At 41.1% G+C, this 27598-nt stretch overlaps 2 protein-coding genes and 1 long non-coding RNA gene across 4 annotated transcripts in view; 2 read left to right on the top strand and 1 right to left on the bottom strand.

Moving 5' to 3' along the window:
• Window positions 1-393: 393 nt before the first annotated feature.
• On the top strand, window positions 394-14712 carry mtmr10 (myotubularin related protein 10). The gene is made up of 17 exons (XM_077564061.1): window positions 394-713; window positions 816-932; window positions 2472-2532; window positions 5189-5325; window positions 5633-5705; window positions 6122-6264; window positions 8650-8743; window positions 8838-8985; window positions 9375-9462; window positions 9561-9649; window positions 10891-11021; window positions 11122-11191; window positions 11283-11353; window positions 11548-11720; window positions 11812-11982; window positions 12149-12331; window positions 12446-14712. The coding sequence occupies exons 2-17, from the start codon at window positions 876-878 to the stop codon at window positions 13052-13054; spliced, it is 2298 nt and encodes a 765-aa protein (XP_077420187.1). The 5' UTR covers window positions 394-713; window positions 816-875; the 3' UTR covers window positions 13055-14712.
• A 1564-nt stretch (window positions 14713-16276) lies between these two features.
• The window catches only part of atxn1l (ataxin 1-like), a 25037-nt gene continuing 13715 nt past the window's right edge, over window positions 16277-27598 (top strand). The window contains exons 1-3 of one of the 2 annotated variants that reach the window (XR_013293940.1): window positions 16277-16414; window positions 19803-20944; window positions 23243-24596. Coding sequence is in view for 1 of the 2 variants with exons in the window: in XM_077564450.1 (XP_077420576.1) it covers window positions 19925-20944; window positions 23243-24514 (2292 nt within the window). In the remaining variant the exon portion in view is untranslated. Of the gene's footprint in view, window positions 16415-19802; window positions 20945-23242; window positions 24864-27598 lie in introns of those variants that run through there. The other variant, XM_077564450.1, reaches the window with a different exon arrangement.
• LOC144050833 (uncharacterized) overlaps window positions 25357-27598 on the bottom strand; it is a 2672-nt gene continuing 430 nt past the window's right edge. Inside the window, exon 2 of the long non-coding RNA XR_013293941.1 lies at window positions 25357-25830. This is a non-coding gene — a long non-coding RNA (uncharacterized LOC144050833). The remainder of the gene's footprint in view (window positions 25831-27598) is intronic.

Genomic DNA, 27598 nt, shown 5'->3' with positions numbered 1-27598 from the left:
ACGGACCTACTATAATAAAAAGAACAGAAAATCCCCCAAACTTAACGTCATTTAAAAATAACACAGCAAAAGACAGTAACACTGTGACATTCACGGAGACGATACATTGCGTTACAAAATGTTCCTTGTAATGTACTAATAAAGCTATTATATATATAAAAAAAACTTTCAAAACGATCGTGGGAGTTGTAGTCCATAAAATATGTACCTTTCGACCGTTTATGGCTTCTGGTGACCAGAAGCGACATTTTAATGTATACTGTTACATCACAACCTTGTAAACATCTATTCGTTAATGTAATTGTCAGTAAACACATTTATTTTAACTTTTAAACTGCGTGGGAAGCCTCGGATACGCTTGTGCTTGAAGTCCGGAAGTAGGGCGGGACGTCGCCACTTTCTAAACATGGCCGTTAAGCCGTTGACTGCTTCTGATCCTGTGCTCGGCTGAATTAGTCACACTTTGAGGAAGTCATTGGCAGCTCTGGACTTCGGTAACAGGTGCTTACGAAAATGTAGACGCCCGTCGGAGGCCTCTATATTTTCATAGCGAGCTAAAGTTGTGCGAATTTGGCGTTCCAAAACTTTTTATTCCGTACTTTATGCTAACGAGCGCGGTGAGCTAACGCCGACTTTCCAACCTTAACTTGGGTCAACTTTTTCTCCCCAAGCGGCTTGCCCGAAATGGAGGAGTCCCATCGTCCAAGCGAGACGTCTGTGTGAAGATTTTTTTTTCCCCCCTAAGGACGCCCGCTTGTTCAACCTTAAGACTGACTTTAACTTTAAAGGTTTTATTTGATGTGTTTTCACCCCAGTGGAAGCTAGTTCTTCAAAACGCCCATTAATCGGATCCTTCGACAGAGCGGACGTAAACAATGTTTTCTGTCAAACCCATCAAACCAACCTTCAAGTGTTATCTTCCTCCTGTGCAGGTACATAGACGCAACACAACACAAACGTTTATGATATTGTGTCTTTGATCTAATGTGGGGAATTTAGCAGATTCTTAAATTAGTTGCATGCAGACTTACTCACTTTCAGACAAAGGTAACGAAAGTATTCACATTCCGCACACGCTGGTAAATGTAGAAGTAGTGATTCAATCCTGTGCTTACGCAAAAGTGCAGATCCTGAAATCTACTTCAAAAGTAAACGATTTTTTTTCTGTTTTGAAAACTCACAAGGAGAAAAAAAACTGCAGACTACAGTTTCCACACTTAACTTGCAGATCAACTGACATTAAAAAAGGTAAATTACACAAGGCCATATTTGGGGAATATCTTGCTTTTTCCCAAACCTTTTTTGTTTAGGTTAATCTTCCTCCATGTTGCTACTGTCTTGGTTTTCCCACCCCATTAGACACTAAGATTGCAATTACCAGTGTCTGTCTTTTGTTTTTGTTTTTTTGCAATTGTGTCATCATATGAAGAGGTTGGTTGAAAACAAATAACAAGGCCCTTTTGACAGAGTAACAAGTTAGAAAGTACAGATATAGGTTCGCAAATGTATGAAGTAAATGTAAAATACGTGTACAGGTACCTGAAAAATCTACCTAGTATTTTACCGACTATATTAGAGCTTCTCGTACTTTGTTACATTCCGCCACTGCTTTTAAAACATTAAGTTTAAAAAATAAATAATAATACGCATGGTCCAACCGTTATGTTTTTTTTTTTAAGGCCAATTGAGATATTTGGTAGAATAAAATTCCGCTAGCTGATTAAAAGTCTTCATTCATTAAGAAAAATAAATAATGAATTAAATAACTTCTTTACATTAAATATGTCAATTCCAGGTAGAATGTGCAGCCATACATATTCTTGCTGCTGAAAGGTGGATGAAAGTTTTGGTCAAATAAGTTACTTATATTTTATGTACACATATTCCAGCGTAGAAAAGTTGATTTACTGTATTTTAGTAGTGCAATTGAAAATAGAAAGATAGAAAATAATGAATTTTTCAGATGTTGTAAACAACTTGGAAAGTACTTTCAGCAGTAGTAATAAATCGGTAATTTTTGTATTTAGCTAAACTGTAATTATGGCATTTTTCAATTTGTGTGTACTTTTTAACTTGAACTACTGAAATTAATACAGTGTTCCATGATTTTGTAATTTCTTGAAATCTGACATACAGTAATGTTGTTTGAGTGCAAGTACAGTAGGAAACTCTTAATGGTCCACTAAACTCAATCACAAGTGATGTGTCATCAACATTGTTAGCTCTCTATTTGATCAAATTGTAACAATATCTCATTTTGAACTTTTTGGAGACTTTGTGCATTAACACACTATTTGGTAAAACAGAAGCTTTGTATAAATGACAGTGTTTGGGGAACCTTGCTATAAGGCCGCTCTTCCTATGGAAAAATATAAACAAAGTGATAATTCTCATGACCTACTTTGGAATGTCACATTTTTGCCATCATTCATTAACCACTGACTCTGCTGGTTACTGTGTTTCCTGTTTAGAGTGATGTGAAGAAGACCATTGACGCCCCTATAAAAAAGTTGGAGCCCAAGCTACTTCCAGGTGAGCTGGTAAAATGTTCCCTACAGTTCCAAGTGGACAATAATGCCTGGAGCCCTGGACCTCACATACCCATTTTCTTGTTATCTTATAAAAAAAATATTTGATGGCTGCAGCTTCCATAACAAATCAATTCGCATTCTGAAAATTAGATGTGGGCATGTGCCTGAGTCTTGTGACATTTGAAACACTTTTGTTCCCGACAATTGCTGTCAACACAACAGGGCAGGACAAGTGAATGTCAGGTGTCCGGTTTCACGCCGCTCTCCCACCTGTCTGGGAATTCCTTTACATACTAGCGCCATCCCATCTCTGGTACGGCCCTGATTCTACCTCTGAAGGCTGAAAATGTATCTCTGCCATTTATGCAGAACTGCAATGCGGTGAAATAAAGGGGACCAAAAAAAAGCAGACTTTCTTTGGAGCTAATGCCATCGTTAACAAAGTTGAACAATGTACTGAATATTTTGAGTTAAAGGCTAGTTGGAGGTTGGTGAGCGTTCGCAGTACCACCTTGCCATGTCGCAATTTTATATCTTTGCATCTTGCCCTTTGTCGCATCCCCCTTGCGTTTGTTTTTTCTTATCATGTAGGTTTTTCTGTAGTGTATAACCACTACAAAGTACTAAAGTGGAAGTTAATTTCAAGTGTCATGTCAGCTTATTAGAAAAATAAAATCAGTCTCATTTGCAAATTCTTCATTAACTGGAGTAGCAGGAGTGTTTTCAATTCTAAATATAATTCTGGTTTAGGGCTGACCAGATGACAAGGGATCCTTCAGGGAGTGGCTCTGTGCAGCCTTTAGAATAAGACTGTGGTGTGCCAATTAAAAGTAATTATTCCCTGGTGAATAGATTAAATTTAGTCTTAAATAAAAATAAAACACTATATACTTAAGCATAATGCCTTCACATGGGGTCAAAGTGAAAGTAAGCGTAACATTTTTGTACAGAATTTACCACCGCTTCCTGGTCGTGAGTTTGGTCCACTTAATGAAACACTTCCTCTTTTTAGTGTCTTGGGAAGTTTGTGATGTGATGCCTCATACTCCGTTAACACTATGTTCCCAGCCCACTATGTCCCCAACATATTGTCCTTATTCAAGTCTTGAAACGTCTTCTCACGGTCTAACACAGTATCCAGGACAAGCTATAGGGGGGTCGGACTACGGGTGTACCGATCACAATTTTCTGGCTGATCTCCGATCTTTTAAAAAGTCTGACCTGCCAATCCCGATTTTTTCCAATCTCGATTTTTTCCATAACAAGCAGCATACACCTTCAGAGTCCCAATCTTATTTTATTTGAAAACATTGAACAATATCTGTGAAATAATACAAACGGGTTGTTTTAACTGCAAATTAAGTAGTTCTCTGAAATAAAAATGAAAAGCTTATTTGTCATCTCAGCAGAAGAGGACAGTGGCTGACTTTTTCAGACCTCTGAGGAGGGAGATGAAATCGGTGGAAATGATCGGTTTATATTTAAGGGATCGGCCGATCACTGATCCCCCAAAACAAAGGAAATCGGGGCCGATAAATCGGCCGGCCGATCGATCGGTGCACCCCTAGTTGGGACTACTGAGTCCTGGAGGCTCAAAGGCACACTGTGGTTCAGCTTATGGTCTACCATGGATGCCATTACGTTCCAGCCTGGCTCATCACATTCTGATGGGGTCCCTCGCCTTTCTTACCTTCTGTCAAGGCCTTCAACTGGTAAAACATGAATCCCAAAGCAGCTTTGGAGCATGTTTGTGGTTCAGCAGAATCTATTGGAGCTCCATTGCCGGCTCCAGAGGCAGCGTCAGCACTGGGGGGTGGCTCATACATCATACTGACCCGAAATGGATGTCTGATTATATTAGTTTTGTCTCAACAGCTAGTTTACTATTCAATTTCTTTCAACAGGCAATGTTTCGCGAAAACCCTCTTTTATCCAAGATGACCTAAAATGGGGCTGCGGTGGCCAGTAGGGACGTAGCATAAATGTCGACTTACTGCTCCAAAAACATAGATGTATGGGAGTGATTTGCTTTCTTGCTTAGTATTTTTGGTTCTTCTGCGTTATTAGAGTAAAATTTGAGTAGAATAGACGATAATAGAATCAAACTTTTATTTTATGTGTAACAGGAGCAATAAAAATTAGTTGGGTATCTCACAATTTTTCTGTTCTCGAAAAAGATCAGTCCGCAGAGGCACACATACTAGCCACATATTTAGTATCGAGCTGATCTGTCCTTCCACCTGTTATTACTGGTAATCACAGTCTTGCGCAATACAAATTTAACAAAATGACAAAGACAGAACAGTCAGGCGAGGGAAGGGTAATTGCTAGTGATGGACAAATGAAGCTTCATGAAGCACTTGTGATATTTTTTGACTCCTCTAGATGGCACTATTGGTTTAAAAAGGCAGTGGAAATGTAATACATTTTCATTGCACTTGCCTTTATATTTGAACCAAGAGCACCATCTAGAGGAGTAATAAAAATAGTAAAAGTGCTTCATGAAGCTTCATGAGGCTTCATTTTCCCATCATTTACTAATTACGCTAAAACCGTACCAATGCACCCCAGAGCTGTGAATTAAAATAAGTTTGACATCCTTTTCAAATGGCCTTTTATTAGCTTCTACTGAATTTTGAGTACGTGTCTGCTTTCAGGGGAGATTGTAGTTAACGAGGTGAACTTTGTGAGGAAATGCATCAGTGCCGAAAGCAGCCAAGATGACCTTTGGGGGAAGTTGATATGTACCAACTTTAAGGTCTCCTTCATCCCTCAAGATGCTCCAACCAAACCGGTAAGATTAAAAGGTTGTTTTGTGGTCATGTACTGCATAACATGTTAGAAGCTGCCAATAGCAAAAGATGAATGAATGAATGAATGACTCAAAATGGTGTACGGTATTCCCACTTCCGTGTCTGTAGTGTGTATGAACTATGGAAGAGGAAGTAAACTTTCCTGTTCTTCATTGTGAAGTGAGAACATGCGCCATTTCCGCCTATGCTATGCTGCAGACCGTTGCAGAGATAATAAAGTGCCAAGTCACTGCTGAACCACATTTTAGTGGGCGGAGTCACACATTCTGCTTTTGTTGTGTCGCTCAGAAGTTTCAGCTGTCCCACCTTCTTCTCGGAGAGCACGACATCCCGCTGACATGTTTAGAGCACGTGGTAACAGGTAAGACTGGTCTCTACATTGGGCACAAAAATGCTTGTTGTTTTGTTTTCACTGGATTTTTATGGAATGAATGACGTGTTTGTTAGCTGTTACCTGATCTACCCTCTGCTAGCAAGTGATGCCAGCACAAAGGCATCCGATTGTGGATTAGCCTTGTTTACACATCCCACTAATGGCTTACAAAGCAGGCCCCTCTGAGCACGGGAGAAAATGTGTTGGAATGATGAGGCACGCTTGTTTCATGCTAACACGTTGGGCTTTGCCTGAATGCAAAAGCTGAGTGACATCAGGCCTCATTTTGGCTAACACCAGATTGTGTTCCAGTTTTATACACGGCCTTATCTGCCTTTTATGAATCTCTTTTTTGTGTGTGCACATTTAATAAGATACTCAGCTCATACTTTTACTCCCTTCAGTGAACGATACAAAGGGGAAGAAGAAAGTTTTGGGCTCAAACCAAAAGCTCAAGTTTAACCCTACTGAGCTCATCCTTTACTGCAAAGACTTGCGGATCATAAGGTTCTGCTTTGATGAGGCCGGCCCGGAGAGTGCTAAAAAGGTGAGTGATTGCTTCTTTTTAGGTTCTCTATGGGAGGTCGTTTTTTTTTATGTGGTCTTGAATTAGTCCGCATTTTTATTAGGGCAAGTCCCAGAACACAGATCATAGGATCTTGTCATCAATAAATGAGAAAAGACATGTGATTCATTCTTCTCTTTTTTAACCTTGTCTTGGTAGTCACAAAAAAAAGAGAGAAAAAAATCACTTAAAAAAACTATTCATAACATAACTTTTCATAGCGTTAATCACTGGAATTGGATTGCCATGAACTATATTTAAAGTTGTGACAAAAACTTTGAAGAAGTCTTGTTGTTGTGTATGTTGACCTCCACCATGCATTTCTAGATACAATTATGTTTTCACCTCCAGATTTTGTTTTGATGTCTTGTATGTGAAGATTAGTGCTGACCGTCCATTTTGTGCACTTGCTTCCTCTGTGTATGTCGAAGTTGTATGCTGCTGCCCCTTTCATTTCCTTCTGCGCGCACACACACACACACACACACACACACACACACACACACACACACACACACACACACACACACACACACACACACACACACACACACACAGACTACTTTAATGCCATGGCCACTTCCTCAATGACGAGAATAATTATAACGTTATGATTTAGCCATCGTATAGTTTCTTCCTTAGCAGTAGCTACAACTTAAACATTTTTGATAAGTGAAATTCAGTTATGTAAAGTTGTACAATGTACATTTTGTACATTTCTATATAAGGTGCCAGTGACTGAACACATGAATATACCCAGTTGGTGTCTGATCTCTTGCCATGCCATCTGGGAGCAATTTCCGCAGTACATACCTGCGCCACATTTGGCAAGCAATATATACCTGTAGTGTACTTAGTACAAGACTATGGTTGTATAAGTACTTGATGTCAGTCAATAGAAGTAAGCTTGAACCTAAAGAAGCAATTGAGTGAAAAAGACACCTTTGACGGTCTCATTCCAGATAATGGCTTAGTGGCTTGCGTGCGTAATAAATGTTAGAGTTGGATTTCACGATAAAATGACATTACAGTAGTGCCTTGAGATACAAGTGGCCCGACTGCTGTCGTTTGGAGGATTTTTTTTTTGCTTTGACTTGTGAGCAAATATTTGAGACACAAATGCTCTATGGTGGCATTGAAGCAGCAGTTTGTAAGATCGTGAACAGTTATTTGAAAAAGAGGTCTCAAACTGTTTGCCATTGCCAGTTGAAGGAATTTATCTTAAACTAAATAAATAGACAATAGAGAGAATTACACATTTTGTATTTAATAGAACCACATAGCTTTGACTTAGGAAAGTCAGTTTAGCTTAATGCTAACAAACAATGCAAAACGGTATAGACCGGCTAACAAATAGTATCGGTGTTGCTGAGTTATCCTCTGCAGTTGAGTCAGTTGTGACCACCATCTCCACATACAGTGTAACCTTGATTTTATAGACAAATTATGGGGAGGTTTTCACTACAAATTCTACATTTTGTGTTCTAAAAACAAATGGTAACGGTAACTTGAGCCGCAATGTTGGTGCACTTCCTTATTTCACCACCGGGACCAATGATTGGATTTATAGGTAAGGGTTTGGGAAAGAAAACTGTATACTATATTAAAAAATGCAAAAACTGTTAAATTTTGTACAGTGTCTTAAAATAATATTATAAATTAGAAAATAGAAAAAGTTTTTGGTGACGCTTGAACAGATTAATGGCACTTCCATTCATATCAGTGGGGGAGGCACCACTCAAGGCACCACTGTATAAAAATGATAAGTGTGGGAAGATTGGGTGATTTTACAATCAGGATTAGAGTGAATAGGAGCCATCTAACTGAATTGTCTCATAGGGAAAATAGTCATATGATGTCATTTACTGTATTTGTGAACTCTTGTAATATGCTCAGACTGACAAAGTTCTCTTTGCTCCAACATGGAAGTTCTGGAATAGAAATGTATTAGCCACTCCTCACTGCTGTACGTACTTAGGAACACAATGTTAGTAATTACAGTGCGAAGTTAAAAAAAAAATAGTCCTGGCCCTTTTTCTCTTTACGGCATATGGAATTAAGCCAACCTATAATAACTTATTTTGCCATAGTAAATTACAGAGTCGGGTACTCCCTTACGCACGCACACACAGTGTTTTCTTTGGTGTCCTCATGCTATTCACAGCTTCTCTACTGAATGGCCTGCTTTGTGTGAGTCCAGTGCAATACAGAGTTCCCAAGTCACTCTTGTTCTGTTCTTGTGTTAAAAGCATGACTTAAGTTTTTTTTTTTCTTCTGGTACTCTGAATGAAATCGTCATAAAACATCATCTTTCCCAGTTTGATTCAGTCATTCATGAGTAATTCTGTTGTGCTTCTCTTCTTGTAGGTTTGTCTTGCTATTGCTCACTACTCCCATCCAGCTGATCTGCACCTGCTGTTTGGCTTTGAATATCACGGGCGGCGATACCATGAATCCAAAGGTTCTAAAAACATTCCTTTCTCATCATAATAAAAATATTCCAAATGTGTCTTCTTTGTACATGTAAATGACTTCCTGTGTCTTTTATTTTCCAGCTGAGCGACTCAATGGCTCCGTCCGACGAGGAGGATTTCAAACGCCCATTTTTGATCGACGGTCTGAGTGGGACAGAGAGATCAAGAGAACGGGCGCCTCGGAGTGGAGAGTGTGCTCCATAAACGAGGTCTACAGCATCTCTTCAAGGTTTGGACTGCTGCTATTTCTCAAGTGCAATGAGCGTGAAGGAAAGTATGCCAGCACCTCCTAGAATATTATTGACTGTCTAAAATTCTTCCCGTAGTCATGCCTGGTATGTTTTGGCAAGACCGTGTTTTGCTTATGTCATTCGTGTTTCACTGTAATGCCTGTCTCCATTTGACAGGAGGTGTCACTGAGTCCACAAGTGACCTCATAGAGGCTGCATTGTAATCACTGTCCAGTGCTTTATGTGGCTGTTTTGCTCCTTATTACACATTTGCAACTTGACACATAAAATGACTGTGAACAATGTACTTTCATGAACAACAAACACTTTTTGAGACCATACATTTTGTGACTCATTGTCCTTTTTTTCCCCCCCTACTGGTTCGCAGTCTTCCAGAGTACATTGTCGTCCCGGTTTCTCTCGCAGACCAGGATCTAAAGCAGTACTCTATCTTTTTAACTGGCAACCGCCTCCCAGTGAGTGTCATTTCCACTTAACTTTTGCTTTTTGTCAAACAATGACCAGGAATTGTTTTTCATTTCACTATGTTGAGCCATTCTTTCCTTTGCTGTAGCTTTGGTGCTGGAATCACCGTAATGGAAGTGCTCTTGTGCGCATGGCCAGCGTGTGTGACCCGGTCCAGCAGAGGAAGATTGAGCAGAGGTAGCACAAACTCAAAAGAATGCATTGATAATCGAACTATATTCGAATTTGGAATCACTCCGCCCTAAATAGTGAGTTTTGTAGTGCTGTTGGAATATGTTGTATGTATATGGTTAAAACACAACGATTGAACATAGAGCGATGCCTTGAGATACGAGTGAGTTTTTCGACATAGGATAGGAGCTGTTGTTGAGCAGATTTATTTATTTATTTATTTTTGCTTTGGTATGCAAGCAAAAATTTGGGGTACGGTGGCAGTGAACTCAACCCAACTCACTTCACAACAAGCAGCAGTTTGGCAGATAGGCTACAATTCTAATGATTGGGGATAGATATGGACAAGTTTTCACTGCGATATGTATTTTTTAAATCATATTTTTGTATTTGATCTTTGAAATAAGATACTTCATTAATTCTTCAAAAACAAGACCAATCCCAGCTGAAGATTACAGTCAAACCAACCAAAATACAGAGAAGTACATGTTTATGTAAAACGACCACAGACAGACGTTTAAGTTACGCTAGCAAACAATGCAAAATTCCAGACAGGCTAACTAAACTGACATAGTTGTTGCTATGTTATAAATATGTTAGCAACGGCTATCTAAACACAAATGGTAGACCAATACACAGGCATATATTATTTATCCTCTGCGAAGAATGTGTAATATTACAGTTGCTTCCTGAGGACTGACCTTATTTACATCTGTTTGTCTCAATTATACTGCCCCCATGTGGCCAAGGCACGCACACTGTATGGAGCAAGACTGTCTTTTGAATTGAAGTACAAAAAAAGGGGGGGGGGGCGCTAAAAGAGTTTAATTTTTAATTTCTATTTAATTATGTGATTACGGTATGGTTTTATGAAGTACAACAACACAAAGCGCATGACAAAATGTCTTGTTGATGGATTCAAATTAAACTTGTATCTCAAGGTACACTGCTATATTTGTTTTTGTTTTTTTTGTAAAATACACTCTGCTTAAAACAAAAATAATCTTATAATTTATTTATCTAATTTGGACTATGGAAAGTGAACCAGCTGTCATATATCATAATTTTTTACTATTTGATCTATGCTACAGTCTATACAGTAGTCCACTATATAAATATCCCTATATAGTGTTTAGGGAGTAGGGGATGACTTCATTATTTTGAACACAGCTTTTGTGCTTGAAAATGACACTTGTTTGCATTTTTAGAGTTCATTCATCCTCAGTGTGTGTTGTTCAATGTGTTAGGATCATCACTGCCATCACAAAGAGCCACCCACAATGCAGTGAAGTCTTCACTTCAGACTTGGACAAGTCTCTGCCCAACATCCAGGACATCCAGAGTTCCTTCGTCAAAATCCGACAGATCTGTGTCATAGGTGAGCCCTTGTTAGCGATTCCCATCTGGACACAGAAGGAATTTCCCGACATTCTTGAGTTCAGTTTAGATTACAAGCATTCTGTTTTGATTGTGTGCAGATCCTTTTGAGGAGACTGAGGAAAGGTGGCTTTCATCCATTGAAAACTCACGATGGCTTGAGTATGTCAGGTATGGAAACAACCTGCCAGTGTGTATGGTAGCAGCTCATAAAGTATGGAAACCGTTACACAATTTCTAATGTCGAAAACATTGATTGCAGGGCCTTCCTGAAGCAAGCTTCTGAGATAGTGTACCACTTGGAGGGGAGAAATGTTTCAGTCATTCTCCAAGGTAATCACTTGTGGGTCAAGAGCAACAACTTCCCCATCGCAAAAATAAATAAAATTCCAATGAACTTCACATTAGTGATATTAAACTGATGTGCTGTTAGAAATGTTGTTCGAAGACATTGCCCATCATTGCACTGAATCAAGAGAAAAATGTTCATGCAAATAATTCGATTTTGTCCCCATCATCTTCAACAGAGGAAGAGGACCGTGATCTGAACTGCGTGGTGTCCTCCCTGGTGCAGGTCATGGTGGACCCTCATTATCGCAGCCTTGTTGGATTTCAGGGTTTGGTGCAGAAGGAGTGGGTGATGGCAGGCCATCGCTTCTTGGACAGATGCAACCACTTGAAAAAGAATGACAAAGAGGAGGTATTCACCCATTTGTACATGCTAATGCGTTGTTGTTTTTTATCAAGACACTTACATTGATTGTGTTTGTTTTTTTTGTGTTTTTTTAAAGTCCCCACTGTTCATGCTGTTCCTGGACTGCGTGTGGCAAATGATGAATCAGTATCAAGCTGCATTTGAGTTCACAGAAGCTTATCTGACAGTACTAAGTGATAGCATGTGGATCCCATTCTTCAGCACTTTCCTCTTCAGTTCTCCTAAACAACGTGCACAGTACTTGATGGTGAGAATGTGGGGGGAGGGGAGTTCAATAATAAGCATTTCTTTCCATTATATATTTTCACGAGACATTTTATGATGTCACTTGTTTGAGCTTGTGTTGTTTGTTTGATGACTGATAGGATACTCAGCTTGTAGTCGGAAATATTCACTCAGCTCTTTTTTTGTAGGACTTTGCAAGGAATAAAGCCATCCCTCAAGGGGAGGACCCTGTTGTGTACTTCCCTCCTGTGTGGGACTGGTCACAGCAATTCTCCACCAAAGACCAAACCCTTTTTAACAACCCAATGTACGTTGGCAAAGGAGCGCCATGCGTTCTCAATGGCGAAGTGAAAAGCTTTAGACGCACAAAGGTGACAAAAACCGAGCTGATTTGTCTGGTTTACCTTTCGTACTGACAAAATATCCAGAGGTGATGATCGGGCTTGCCATCTCTGAATATGTGGATGTTTCTGCTCCCCTTCCAGAAATACGGCTCCGTCTTCCGAGGAGCCTCTACATCTCTGCGTAATGGACTGAAAGGCGGAGAGGAGGCGCTCGCCCGACGAGGCTCCCTGGGGACCGAACTGAAGCCCGACTTCTCACCCATGAAATACGTGGTGGAGAGCCCGTCAGAGCGCTTCTTCAGGGAGTGGTTCTCTCGACCCGCTGACCAGCAGGGCCTCTTGCTCCCCCAGCTCACGCCCTCCCACGTGGCCCTCTGGAAGCTCTACTTCCTCCGCTGGGTGCCTGAAGCCTGCATTTCCAAAGGGGGGTCCATCACTGCCTACCACAAGCTCTCCCAACTGGTGGATGAAATCGAGATGCTGCAGAACCACCTCAGGCAGTACAAGGCGCCCACCCCAAGCGACGCGCCCCTCCCTAGCCCAAAAGGGCCCCCTGCTGACCAAAGGCGGATGTATTTTGAGGCCGCGTCCCCAAATGATTCTCCTCCAGAATTCCTTTCCTCTTCTTTTCCTTTCACTCCTGTGGGAAACCTGTGTCGCCGAAGTATTCACGGAACCCCCATCAGCAAGTTTCTGAATGGGGCGAGGATCTGGCTCTCCACAGAGACGCTCGCTAACGACACCCTCTGAGAATGTGCGGGCGGGGTTTTGTTTTCGATCGCTGTTACCACTCTTTACAATGCAGACAATTCTAACAAAAATAACGTCAGACTTTATTTTCTTTTCTTTTTTTGTAATTCTTTATAAGCTAGAATTTGCAACATTGAAGCTGCTTCAAAATCTGAGGCAACAACTGGAACAGCATCAATACGAAAATGGCGCCATCAATCATTCAAATGAATAAATCGAGAATGCAGAAGAAGTACATCCTCCTCATTGGCCAGTGACGAGCTACTGTGATGTGCCCTCATACTGTGAAATATTTCAAATATGTCTTATTTTCCCCACTTAAATCGCTCTTAAAATTTGCTGATAACTGCTCGTTTGCCGGGCTTGCGTATTCATGATATCACCCTGTGAGATTATCCTTTAGAAGTCTCACAGTCCAGATTTTATTGCAGCAGCAATGATGCATTTCAAAATTAAATGCGTACCTTCCAGGAAATATGTGGAACATTTAACTTTTTTTACTTGCAATTTTCCCGCTTCTAAATACAGAGCAGCACCCAATATAACACTACTAACTGCCCTACTATTCCAAGTGATGCAAACAAAATGGATCTGTGTGTGCGTGTGTTTCCTACCACAAACTTAATGCTGTGTTTTGCTGTTTTTAGCAAATAAGTGTGGCGCTGATTTGAAATGACTTCATTGTGGTAAATATGATTTTTTTCCCCCCAGAGATTTCATCAAGAACTAATAATGTCTTAAACCATTCAGTTTGACAAAAGGACAGAGGACACAAAGCAATCCTTAGTTTTCTATACAAGGGTGGTCTCTTGTTTTGTAGCTGCTGAGCCAAAGACTGTCCGGTGACAACGGGTAAATGGTTCAGTTGTTCAAAGCTAGTAGTGAGAATCTTTAGATCAGGGCTGTCTAACTTGCAGCTCGAGACCACCGTGAAATTCCAAATACAAGTGAAATCGTCATAAAAACATTTAAACCACAAATGCTCGTTTGATAATTGCACAATTTGCTGTACTATAGCCATGCAAGGACTTAATAAAAACTTATACAGCCCCAGACAGGAAAAAGGTTCCCCACCCTAGATATTAGACAATAAAGTGACCTGTTTCACATAAGTGTAAAATTCCTTGGCAATAACTAATATCGTATGTGGGTGGTGAGTGCGTAGCGTAGCGTCTGCCCTACAAAAATGCTATTAATTGCACATTTTACCCAATTTATGGTTCTTCTTAAGTAGGGTGAACATAAGTTTGGCAATTTTTATAGATTTTCTATGTGCTTGAAATCTGATATTTTTTAATGGTACTAAATAAGTCTAATCTTAATTTTGACTATATATTTTATGGAGAAATATTTATATGTTATCGTCCTCTGCTGATTCTATGATGACTGCGATCACTGTGACACAGTCCGATGTGCCAGCAGATGTATTTATTCATATTATGCAAATGTTCTCTTAAGAGAGATGTCGTGGCTACTCTTTCTCTTGTGCCTTTTGGGAAGACTTTGTAATAATGCTCTATTATATCTGACTCGTCTTTGTGTTGATTTTGATGGCGTCTTAAACCTTTAACAGGTACTGCACTGAGAAGGGTTTCCTGGCAGAGAAGAGGGCTCAAACATGTACCAGTAACTAATCAATACATTTTATTTTCAACTGAGGTGCCTCTCTGTCTCATTTTTTCACCACAAACTGACGCATGGATTAAGTTTTACTGGATAGATTGATGGGTAGCAATGGAGATGTGCATTATGACTAGTAGTATTTTTTATTATTTTTGTCTCATGGGAAGTTTTACTCAACATCAAACTACATGGAATTGTTTTGTTTTTGGCCCAAATAATCAATAAAAAAAAGTGATTTGCTTACTAAATCTTGAGTGTAAGCCTTTTGTCAAATTTTACACAGTAAGTAATATAGAGCGCTATTTAAGATCACCAGTGATGGGACATTGTGACTTTTTAACACAAAAATGCACATTAATGGCGGCATGGTGGAAGACTGGTGAGCACATCCGCCTCCCAGTACAGAGCATGTGAGATCGAGTCCGGGCTTCGGCCTTCCTGGGTGGAGGTTGCATGTTCTCCCCGTGCTTGCGTGGGTTTTCTCCGGGTATTCCGTTTTTCTCCCACATTCCAAAGACATGCATGGCAGGTTAATTAAACACTCCAAATTGTCCATAGGTGTGATTGTAAGTGTGGATGGTTGCGCGTCTCTCTCTGCCCTGTGATTGGCTTGTGAGGACAAGCGATTAAAAAAAATGGATGGATGGCTATATGAGATACGAATATTTGGCATTACCAGTGTGCTCACATATATCAAGGCACCGATAAAATAATTACTTTTGAGCAAATTCATTATCCATCCATGTTCTGAACCGCTTATCGTAACTAGCGTCAACAAGTTCATTATAAATACATGTCATATAATTAATTACAAAAATAAACTTTACATACCGACATTTAAAGTGACATATTTTTGTTTGTTTTATAACTTTACGGGAAGGAGCCAACCGCCATTTTTTGGTGTGTAAAACGTTTATTGGTGGTACCGTATACCCCCAGCTATTCAAGCACTTTGAGAGTTATAACTGACACCGCTCCATTTTTTCCAATGTGTCAATTATTCGTGGAATTTCGCTATTTTCGGTCACTTTCGGAAGGGGGGACGGGGACGGGGGTTCCTTATACAGTATTTTTTTTTTTAATAAAAACTCTGCTTTTAACAATCACAGCATTGGGACATCAGACATCAATTCAAAGTTTCAATCTTTCTGCTTTTAACAATCACAGCATTGGGACATCAGACATCAATTCAAAGTTTCCATCTTTGCTTATTAACATTCACACTTATTGAAAAAATTAAACAATTCGATATATGACAAACAAACAACAATTCGACATAAAAGACAAAACCCAAAACTAAACAATAAAGATAAAGAGAAATAACCTAAGGCATAAAAAATAAAATAAAACTTTTAAAAAAAATCAATTGAGGTCAACTAAAGATAATTTACAAAAGATTTTCTATGTAGTACTCCTTGTACAGTAATTGCAACAAGCTGGGAATGACAACGTGACGTCATATGCGTCATCCTGAAAATGCTGTAAGACTTCTAGTTCTTACCTAAATGTCAGTATGAATTATGTAAGTACAGCGGGGCAGCTAAATGTAATATACAAAAATAAAACACGAGCCACTAGTAAGGCGATTGACTCAGTCCGGTGACGTCATCGGTGAGCGCCTCCGCTGGCCTTCGAGATGGGCTCGACTTCTGAGCCTTGATTTTTGTCACACATCGCTCATCTTATCTCCTTAATTGCACCCCCTTCAGCAACGTCCTTCCGCGATGACAATTGGAGGTAAGCCCGCATGAACAAGCTGCGCCGCTGTGCCTAACAAGAGCAAAGTACGCGTTGCCGTGGGGTTAGTGAAAGAGATAGGAATCGAGCAGGAATGGAGTTGAGTGAGCTAACATCGTTAGCCGAGCAGCTAACTAACCGGAACCTCTGTCCAGTGGAACACGACGCGAATAATGAATAACAGGCCTGCGAACTCCACTTTTTAAACACAACGCGTATTCACATTTAAAAGTAGCATTCAACGTAACGCGTAATTTCCGTTATATAAGTGCTATTTAGCCGCATCCACTAGTAGTTAACGGTGTACACAGTCTGTGCTGTTTAACGGAGTTCAAGTTCTTTTGGGCTCACTGCGTTCCAAGTCAGAACCAGGAAGCTCATCGATTGTGTCGTCGGAACACTTTCTCCCAACCCCCCCGATAACCGACAACCGACCAAACTCATGACCAAGTTGTGCCCTTCCCACGATCCCGTTGCTCGTTCCTTCATGATGACATCCTGGGTGAAAATGATGCGACTGTGTGTCGTCGTAATATGTATGCTGTATGTCACTGTATATTTTGTAAACGCACTATGAAATGCGTCGTGTTTTCGGACTTGAATGAATGAGCGAGAAGTATTGAAGTAGTTATGTGGTATTAAAGGAAATAAAACAGATGGAAATATTGTGATTATCTAGTCATTTAAAAAAATATATATATGGAAAGCCCTTGAGTATTTGTTTAACTCTTTGACTGCCAAACATTATCCAAAAAAGCAACCCCGACAATGCCAGCTGATTTAGAGTATTTTAACTCATCTTTCAAGGCAAACTGAATATTGTGTGTTTTAACCATATATACATGGTGGGTACCGAAAGCAAAATCGCTTTCCATTAATTCATTAGGAAAAAAAAGTATGTTTCTACCTTATTCCATTCTTTAGTAATCATCATTTGAAAATACTGGTAGGTAATTTGAGTGACATTGAGCGAAAATTGAAAAGATAAGGAGAAAACGAGCTTTTTGTGAAAAGATACATTTTCTGCACAACAGTGACTTTGACACTAATTCTTTTTTTGTTAAGTGACGCTCTGTGAATTAGATTTAATGTGACAAGGGCTTTGATCATTCACGTCATCCTTGAAAACGTTCTATTTCATTGTAATTCCATACACCGGGAGCCCATTGAAAAGAGCTACAATGCTGCCATCTTTTGGTCAAAGTTAGTGGCTGTTTTGGGATTTTACAGTGCTGCACAAGACGTTGCACTGCTCATTGAGAAAAAAAACCCGTAGTTGACGTCAATTGATGTTATTGGCGGCATTCATTAGAATTTTAGCATACGTCATTAAAAGTTTTTGGCTGTCAAAGAGTTAATATCCTTGATGGCCATCCACTCTTTGTCCTCATTAGTAAGACAATTCAGCGCACTAGGAGAAACACTGTTTATTAATAGTAAAAAAATTCCCCGCTACTAGTGTCACTTTTGGGTCTACTCATATATAATTAAACATTACTTGTACACTTCTGGGCTGTTATTGTAACAGCTAGTAGTCTTAGTAGGTCGGTGTTTTGTAGCCTGGACCCTGCTATAATTGCCGAGCATTTATTCTCAGTGTACTAGTTTTTTATTGATAACTCCGCGCCCTTGTCGTAGGATATCGAATAAATGCCCAAACACATTGGCTTAAAGCTGTGTGAGCATGCATTGGTTATCCTTATGGAAACTGCACACAGAATGGCAAAGCTTGGATTCAAACCCCCAACCACAGAACCGCGAGGCAGATTTGCGAGCCACTTGTTCACCGCTCCACACTTTCCGAATTTATTGTGGCCGGAATTTTATTCAGTGATTAAAGATGAAATCTGCGAGCGCGTGTGCACTCATGTGATGGAATCAAAGTTAAATACCAAATGTTGTTGATGGAAATTGCAGATAAAACAAGATAATCCTTTTTTTATGTGCTCTTGTTGTAAAGAGTGAACATGATGTTGTTCATCAGTGCAGTACCAAGTAGAAGCCTTAATAGAGTGCAGGTCAACTATTGTACCTGGTCAGTTAAAAAAATTCCACCCCTTACAATGCATTTTGAATATTGGACATTTATGTACTTAGAATTCATGCAAATTATTGTATTATAGAATAAAACGCATACAGCACGTACCTCATCAAGAAACATCACCAGTGCTAATGCTAACAGTGAATGGGAAATCCTGTTGACTGGCTAATAGAAAATTAGCATTGAGTTCCCTGAGTAATAATGAATATTCACACACAAGTTCTGTCCTAACATATAAATATTACAGACAGGTAATATGGCAATATAAGGCAGATTTTCTTCCTAATCTGTGAAAAACAACCACTTTCTTCCAATCTTTTTTATCTTCATTTAGCTCTACACATTCCTTCTAAGAACAAGGCACAATGTTTTTTTTTATTGCTATATATTTGTTGTTACTAATTTATTTTTGGTCTTTGAAGTTATATTAATATTATTGTATTGTGTTTGAAGTTATATTTATTGTAGTTGAATTTTAGTGGTGGTTATTTTGGTAAATTAATGAATTATCATGATTATTAATCTTAATCCAAATTAATCACTAGGGGTGGGAATCTTTGAATGTCTCACGATTCGATTCCGATTTGTGGGTGTGCGATTCGATTCAGAATCGATTTTCGATTAAGAAAGATTTTTGATTCAAAATAATTTGATTGACAATGATTTTTGCTTCAATTTATAGATGTTCAAGGAATCGCAATGATCTACTCCAGTCTGACTCGCTAATGCTAATTAGTGCTCTGCTCGCAGCACTTTAATCACTCAAAAGAACAGCTCCACGCTGCAAAAAAACAACTTTTATTGGAATAACTTGATTGTGACTTTTTCCTTCTACTCTCTAATGTGGCTACAACTTAACAGTGTATCAGACCGCGTGGTACCACACTGCCCCTCAGTGACCAAATCGGTTACAACATGAACAGCGCTCCCAATAAAGGCACACACAAACAAAGAGAAGACAGTATAAAATAATTTAAATAAAACCGATTTTGGGACATTTAAAATAGATTCTGAATCGTACTAAATGAGAATTGCGATTTCTTTTTTAGCACACCCCTATTAATCACCCAGCTGTTGTCATTATGTACATGAGAAAACATTACTTTCTAATACATGCAGCAGTGCAGATCTGGTACAGAATTGTTGTCTTAGTCTTTGAGAATAAACAGCGTTGGCAGCGCTGCAACAATGACATCATTGTGACAGCATCATCTTTTATTGACCATGTATGATTCATAACAACCACTTAATGAAATAAAGTCTTCCGAGGTGGACATTTTGTAAATGTACCCCAAGAAAAGACATGATTTTGTTCTCCCGCTCATGTCTGCTTTGTTTTGCCGCCAGGAGAGCTGCCAGCGGAAGTCAGCCGGGGGATTTCAGAGCTGGTGCCTGCGCGGGCCGACTGGCTTGCGAGCGTCGCCTCCTGCGGCGTCCAGTGAATCGACTTTGTTGGTCCCAGCGTCACGATGAAGTCGGCTCAGGAACGCAACCAGGAGTGCCTGCCTCCCAAGAAGAGGGACCTCCTTGTTAGTAACTGTGGCGGCGGCGGCGCAGGAACACCAGGAGTGGGGTCTGCCGTTGAAAGAGGAGGAGGCTGGGGTGCGGGTGCCAGTGGTGCTGTTGGAGACGATGAAGCGGGCTGCATCCCGAACTGCGCGGCAAACAGTGACTCCCAGGGAGGCCTTTCGTCCGGGGAGTGGCTGCGAGCTCAGCCGGGACTTCACTTCGCCGCCGACACTTCTGATGGCATATCAGCAGTGCCCGTAGACCAATACAGTATGCTTTACAAAGTGGCGCTACCGTCTGTTACATACTCGCCCAGCAGTCCTCACCCAGTGTTAAGCCACATCTCTCCAGCCTACACCGTACACTCGCCCCTCCTGCAGCATCCGGGCCTTCCTTATCCTCCTTTGGGCTACGCGCAACTCCCTCATTCCTCCCTCCAGTTCGTCAGTTCCCCGTATGCGGCCGTACCCTACGCTTTACCCCCCGGCTTCGTCCCCAGTTCCTTAATCTCCCCCTCAGCGACCATCCCTCAGGCCCACCTGGTCCCTTACCAATCCGTCATACAAGAAGGCGTGGTCTCCCCGCCTCCTCAGGCTCAGGTAGCCGCTCATACCTTTGCCAAAGTTCCCGCATCTGGCGGCGTCCCGCTGATGATGCCTTCAGAGCAAGCCGCCCAGCAGCACCTCGGTGCCGTCGGCGTCGAGCTCAGCTCGCGCGGCATGCCGGTCTTTTATCACCCTCAGGGCGCTGGCAGAGCCGCCGCCTCCAGGGACCCCCACAGCGCGCATCAGGAAAAGGAGCCAGAGATAAATGGAGGCGATAAGGACCAAGGGGCCAGGGAGGTCGTTTTGGACTCCACCTACCAGAGCAGGAACGCGCGTGTGCAGCAGGTAGCCGCCATCGCTGCGGTGCACGAACCCAACCAGAAACGCCGGCTGAGCTCCCCCGGCCATCGCAGCACTCCAGACAGTGACCTGGAGGTGAGTGTTGACACGTGTCCAATGTGACGGATCCTTTTATTAGTCACGATTCATCCACTTTCTATTACACTTGTTGACTATGGGGATATATCGTTTTTAAAAGCAAAAATGGTTTCCTCTCGAGCTGTCAAAGTAATCGATTATCATCTTAATCGACAACTATTTTAATAATCGAGTAATCATTTGGAGCCATTTTTTTAATTTAAAATTCTCCAAAGACTCTGATTTCAGCATACCAAAAGTAATTATTAACTGATTTCTGTAGTCCTTCATGAAATAAGACTGATTATCGTCTGTGTTTAATCAAAACAAGACAAATGCAAACATCTGTTTTTACTTTGGAAAATAATGACCGAACCGGTAACATAGTACATCAATCCCCTCCTCTCACTATATGAATACAAGTAAGAAATAAACACCAATCACTGGTTAACTCATTTGCTACTAAAAATGTATAAATACGTTTTATTTTAAATTACCATGCTCCCAAAGACATATTTATACGTTTTTTATGCAATTTTTTAAAACGTACTTTGATGCAGCCTCAGAACGGAAAAGAATGCTTGAAGCAATGGTAGTTATTACAAAAACTGCCAGCAGGTAGCAGAGTATAAGTGGTCAAACAGAGCTCATTTACCCACAGTTTGAAACAGATGAGTGAATAATGATGAAACTTAGCTATATTCTAATGCTAATTGCTGAAAAACGGAAACGGATAGATTTTTTTTTTCTGATGAAAGAAAAGACTCTAGTCGGACTTGACTTGACTTTTGGGAGGTTCCATGTTTTTATAGCAATAGAACAGAATATTCTGTGGGCCCTGCAAAATCTGTCAAAATCCCAGTGAAACAGCCGGGAGCGAAGTGAGTTGCTTCAGTGAAAATGGCTGGGATTGAATGAGTTAATAAACAGTAATCAGGGGGAAAATGCTTTTGCAATACACTTTAATGCAAAATTAAAATGAATAGGATTAGTCTATTAATTGATCGAATAATTGATAGATTCTAAAAATATTCGATAGTGACAGACAGCACTTCTGGTAGTTTTCTCCCTCCACTTTCTGCTCTGTCGAGGTCCAAACTGTGAACATGAATGATTCCCAAGTAACTGCTTTAAAAACGGCCAACTTAAGCCAGATTGCTCCTGTTTTGCTTCTGAATGTAGCGATAGGATTCAGCTGCAGAGGGTCTGTTCTTTTCTGGTGGGTTAGAAGAGTGCTCCTCAACCTGTTTTCCATGTCTCCCGCAAGAAACACAGGTGTTTCAAATGATCAGCTAATCAGCAAGCTCTGCATGAACCCTGATAGCGATCCTCAGCTGTGTTGGCTGTAGGAGACATGGAAAACAGGCTGGATAGGGGTACTCGAGGACCGGGGCTGAGAACCAGTGCGTTAGAGAGTCTTTAACCACCACAAAATCTTAAACTATTTGCCTTCAAAAAAGTTGTTTAGATAGCAGCCTTTAAAAAAAAAAATCATATTTATAACCAAATTAAACTAAATGTACTTTACTGTAAACTGTAAATTGACTATTTTTTTGGTGTGCTTGATTAATTAAAAATAAACTCAAAGTGGCATTTGAATCCTTTCATTTTGCTGTATGTGGCCCTCGGGGGGGGGGGGGGGGGCAGTTGGACACCCCAGTTCTATGGGCTAGATTTAGCTAGTTCAGTAGCCAGCCAACTCTACATTTATTGACGCCCATGTCACTCACCAGCCAGAGCAATGCCATACTCATTCAAAGTCACAAAAGACAGTAGTATAATGTGACGATGACCCCAAGTAGACATTAAATTATACCTGATTATCACATGATTATGTTGTTATTATTAATGCAAAATATTTTTTTAATCAGGTAACTCAATTATCAACAACTTTAAAAATATTCGATAAAGCCCTACTTTTTTAGGTATATTTTTTTATTGAAAATGTACATTACAAGATTTAGAGACAAATAATCAATTATTATTATTATTTTAATAATCGAGTAATCGTTTACCATTTTTTTAATTGAAAATTGACCAAATTCTCTGATTTCAGCATATCAACGGTAATTGTACACTGATTTCTGCAGTCCTTCATGAAAGAAGACTAATTAACTTCTGTGTTTTAGTCAAAATAAAACATTTGGAGACATCTGTTTTTACATTGGAAAACAATGACTGTGGGTTAATTGTTTTGTAATACACTTTAGTGCAAAATTAAAATGAATCCTAATAATCGATAGATTAATCGATTCGAAAAATATTCGTTAGTGACAGCACTAATTTGATTACTGATATCAGTTGATTGTTTTCCAGGTGCAGCAGGTGGTCGGCAGTTTGGTCTCCTCCTCCAGCCAGGGACGTAAGGAGGTCTCCTTCGCCCCCTTGAATCTGTCTCAGTGTGTTCAGCGATCCAGAGACGTCCACGGAGAGAACCCGGCTCTCGCTTCCGGCCGACCCGGGTACGTGGCCCACGGGGAGGCCAGAGTGAGCGCACTGCAGCAACAACAAGCGGGGCAGCCGTCCCACGCCGTCATGCTAGCCAACGGGCAGCCGGTGCTCGTCCCCGTGGAGTATCACCCGCAGCCTCAGCATCACTACCCGGCGCAAGCTAATGACAGCTCTCCGAAATCCTCCTTTAAAGACCCTTCAGGCCGAGCGGGCCCCCCTGAGAGGGCCGGGAGCGAGCCGCTCGTTCCCCAGAAGCAGCAGCCTCCCGCCGAGGTGACCCAGGCCTTAGCTTCCTGCGCCGTACCCGGCCCGGGCGCCGGCAACCCGTCGCACTTCATGAAGGGCGCCATCATCCAGCTGGCCAGCGGGGAACTGAAACGCGTGGAGGACCTGCAGACTCAGGACTTTGTGCGCAGCGCCGAGCTGAGCGGAGGGCTGAAGATCGACTCCAGCATGGTGGTGGACATCCGCGCCAGCCAGCAGAGGCCCGGTCTGGTGACGCTGCACTTTACCGTGGGGGAGCAGCAGAGCAAAGTCACCATCGACGTACCCCCGGAGCACCCCTTTTTCGTTTTCGGCCAAGGTTGGTCGTCGTACAGCCCCGAGCGCACATCGCAGCTTTACGGCCTGGCCTGCCATCAGATGCAAGTCGGCGACGTGTGCGTGTCCATCACGCTGCAGCAGAACGCCGCGCAGCAGCAGAACGCCGCCAGGACGTTGAGCAAAAACGCTTCGGCGACCGAACCCGCTCACCAGCTCATGGGGCCGCCCGCCCCGCAGCACTCGCGCCCTCAGGCTCATTTCAGGACCGAGCGCGCGCACAGAGACAGAGCGAGGGAGGCCGAGAAAGACGCGGCGGACAAGGAGGAAGCGGCGCGCCACCTCGAAGCCCACGTCAGGCCGAGTCGGACGTCGGGCGAGCACACCAGGAGTCAGAGTGGCTATCAGTTGCACACGGACGCCTCAGCCTTCACGGGGGCTCCTCAGAGACGCTGGTCCTCACCTGGCCTCCAAAGATACAATATGAAGGGAGAGCACGGTCCGTGTCCGCAGGTCACATCCGGACACATCCGGCCCTCGTTTATCCCGCAGGAGGTCAAACTGTCCATTGAGGGACGCTCCAACGCAGGGAAGTAGCAACGGCGTTTGCTAGCGATTAGGGCTGAACGATTAATCCCATTCAAAGCGACATCATGACGTAGAATGCAATTTTCAAACGGTAAGTCATTTTCTCACTTAGCATCCAGTCGTAGCTGCATACGTACGTTCATATCCAGAATCTTACTCAACACGTTCTTAATACAAGCAGGAACAAATGTCATAGTGACATTTAGCTAAGCTTCATTTAATAGATAATGTTGTTGTTTTTTGGTTAATTCCCACATGATTCACTAGCTAAAAGACAATCAGAGCGATCAATATTCACAAACGGCTGATGCCATCTTGCATATTGAATCTTATGTTTAAAACTGCTCGCTGATCGACAGCTTGTTTATTCCACTCATATCTAAGAAGCACAATGACTGGAAAAAGATGCAACAATCCCTTCATTCTTTACATGCACAAAGACAGAAATGTTAAACTTGAATAGCAATTGATAAACAGAAATGATAAGTGAATGCATGATTAGGGGGAATTTAAAGGGATACTTGACTCATTGAGCCATTTTCAGCAATAAAAAGTTCATATTTTGTCCAGAATGAATTTGATAACTTCAGTTTTTTCATGTACAATTAATACCTTGCCATGATTGGTCGTTACCTAAGTGGAAAAAATAGTTTTTTAAGATATTAATTGTACATGAAAAAACTGAAGTTATCAAATTAATTATTGACAAAATATGAACTTTTTATTGCTGAAAATGGCTCAATAGTACTTTTTATTACAGAACTACAAATCAAATACATAATGTACTTTTTTAATTTTATCTACCACCTTTTATGGAAGAAACACATTTTTCACAAAACGGCGCCAACAAAAATATTCATGTTTCATTTTATTGTAAAGACAAATTGAAAGACACAGTTAATTAAACAAAATCAAAAAATACAGGACAGCAAAAAAATCATGGGTGTAACATTCCGCAACCAATTTAGATTTCCCCCAAATAATGCATTTGTTTACCATTTATAATACATAATCTCATAATAAATAGCAATCAGAATAGTGAGGCAGGTCAAAAAAAAAAAATCCCAAATCGTTCAGCCCTAGCAGCAAGAGGAGGAGACTTGCTGCGGATGGAGAAGAGAGTGTGAATGTAGCCTGAGAATGTTGACGATTTTTTTGCACATCCAACTGAAAAGAAAAATCGAGTTCTGGCTCCGCGTCGCTCGCCCCAAGGGAGAAGTTTGCCATTTCCAGGAACAGTCCTCGGACGCTGCATTTCTCCACCCTCTGTCACCACTTCCTCACTGGAGGTCACCATCTCGTCGGGAAGGCCCCCGCTCGGCTTCCTGGATGGGAATGCACTCTTAACGACTCGAGTACAGCTTGCGTTTGGAGTTTTCCAATCTTGAATCCATTCCTGACTTTCGGCGTCTGTTTACGCGACGCTGACGCATAAAACGCGGCGTTCCGTCGCTCGTTTTACAATCCAACTTGTGAAGAATCAATCACACCCTGTTTTTGTCCACTCGCTGCGTTTGTCTGGTTGTGTGCGTGTTTGCTTCAGTGTAACAAACTGGAATCGGTCTTTATTCATTCTGGTATCATCACCGAATCCCCCACTCGCCTCCTTAACCCATTAAGGCCGGGAGCGCGTGACCGCGCTTCTGCCGTTAAACCCGGGAGAGCGGATTTGTCATTTCATTTTGTTTTGACCAATTCTTGGTCTCTTCGCTGATTAAATAACGTGCGTCTCGTAGCACGTTCTGGAGTTTTATTCGATTCGAGCGTCGCAGATTCGCGGGAGTTATGAAATAAAAGACGCGATTGACGACGGCGCGAGAGGAATTCCAATCCGTGTAACGAGTCGGCAGTGACGTATTGTTAAGAAATATGTTTGTAGAAAATGAGGATGTTGGAAATTGTGACGGCTTTGTAACGGAATGGACGACGAATAATTACCAATCGATCGCTCGAGGTTATTACCACTGCGCTCCAGTGTTGAAGGTAAATATATTTGGAGTTGTATACCCGCAGAAGCGACATTTGTTAGTTGATTTAAAAAATAAATAAATAAATATATATATTGAAGGTTTATAATAATAAACTTAGGTTTGTATAAACCCTGGTGTTTATATCTGCTTCAGGAGCTGAGATATCAATTATTTTTAATATTGTTGAATTTCCAGGAAGACTCAAAAGTCACCTTAAGGTTTTAGAGGCGTGTTTTGCCAAGCGCTTTAGGCCTTAATGGGTTAATGTACCTCAGAGGCAGACTGGGAACTTCGGGGATGTCCCCGAGAATCATGTTAGCCTTCATCTCGAGTCTGCTTAGTTACCAAAAGTGAAGCAATAGAGCCCACATCGGCACGATCCTCATCGGATGTTCTTTTTACAAAAAAACAAAAAAAAATCACCCCAACTTGAAAAAATTATGCACTATTCCATCCTCCATTTTCTCACTGACACTTTGTGTAGTTTCCTCACTTTTTCCACTTTTTTACTTTGTCACTGACATTTTCTCTCAGCACGCGAAGGGAATACATTTAGAAAACTAACCAGTATTTTTTTTTAATGTGTTTACAAATTAGCCAAGACGAATGCTGCAGTTTCCTCATGCTCACTGAAGATAATAAGTGCAATTAGAAGACATGCAAATATTTTAGTAATCAGACACGCAGACATTCCTACTGAAAAAGTACAACAAAAAATTATTATAATTTTTTTAATTTAGGAACATATCATGTTTTTACTTTGTATCATTTCCTGTCTTGCTGTCTCGCTTTTTGTTGTGAGTAGCAGAAGCTAAAATGTCTGCCCTAATCCTTCGTTTAAATTCAAATTTAAAAAAAAGTAATCTACAGGTTGTCTCTTAAGTCTGGACGCATTCATGTTTTCAAGAAATTGCATTTTGAACAACTAATTTGGAATACAGTGTTCCCCCACAGGCCCACATATGCATTGGAGCCTTGTCCTCTAACAAAAGTAGTGCTTTGGTGCCATCATTGTGCCAAGGAGCTATTTTGAAGTAAGGGAAGGATTACGTAGTACTCCTGTACTGTATAATAGAAAAGTAGTGCTTTGGTGCCAAGCAACTATGTTGAAGTCAAGTTACTA

This window comes from Vanacampus margaritifer, chromosome 4 (assembly GCF_051991255.1).
Source record: "Vanacampus margaritifer isolate UIUO_Vmar chromosome 4, RoL_Vmar_1.0, whole genome shotgun sequence".
NCBI lineage: Eukaryota > Metazoa > Chordata > Actinopteri > Syngnathiformes > Syngnathidae > Vanacampus > Vanacampus margaritifer.
The sequence above is the reverse complement of the archived record's forward strand: the minus strand, read 5'-3'. Positions and strand labels throughout refer to the sequence as shown.

Bases quoted from the DNA above. Each gene is read 5' to 3' on its own strand.
- mtmr10 (XM_077564061.1), top strand. From the start codon at position 876: ATGTTTTCTGTCAAACCCATCAAACCAACCTTCAAGTGTTATCTTCCT. The intron at 8,744-8,837 runs GTTCTAAAAACA...TTTATTTTCCAG, and splicing joins GCGATACCATGAATCCAAAG to CTGAGCGACTCAATGGCTCC. The intron at 11,192-11,282 runs GTATGGAAACAA...CATTGATTGCAG, and splicing joins CGATGGCTTGAGTATGTCAG to GGCCTTCCTGAAGCAAGCTT.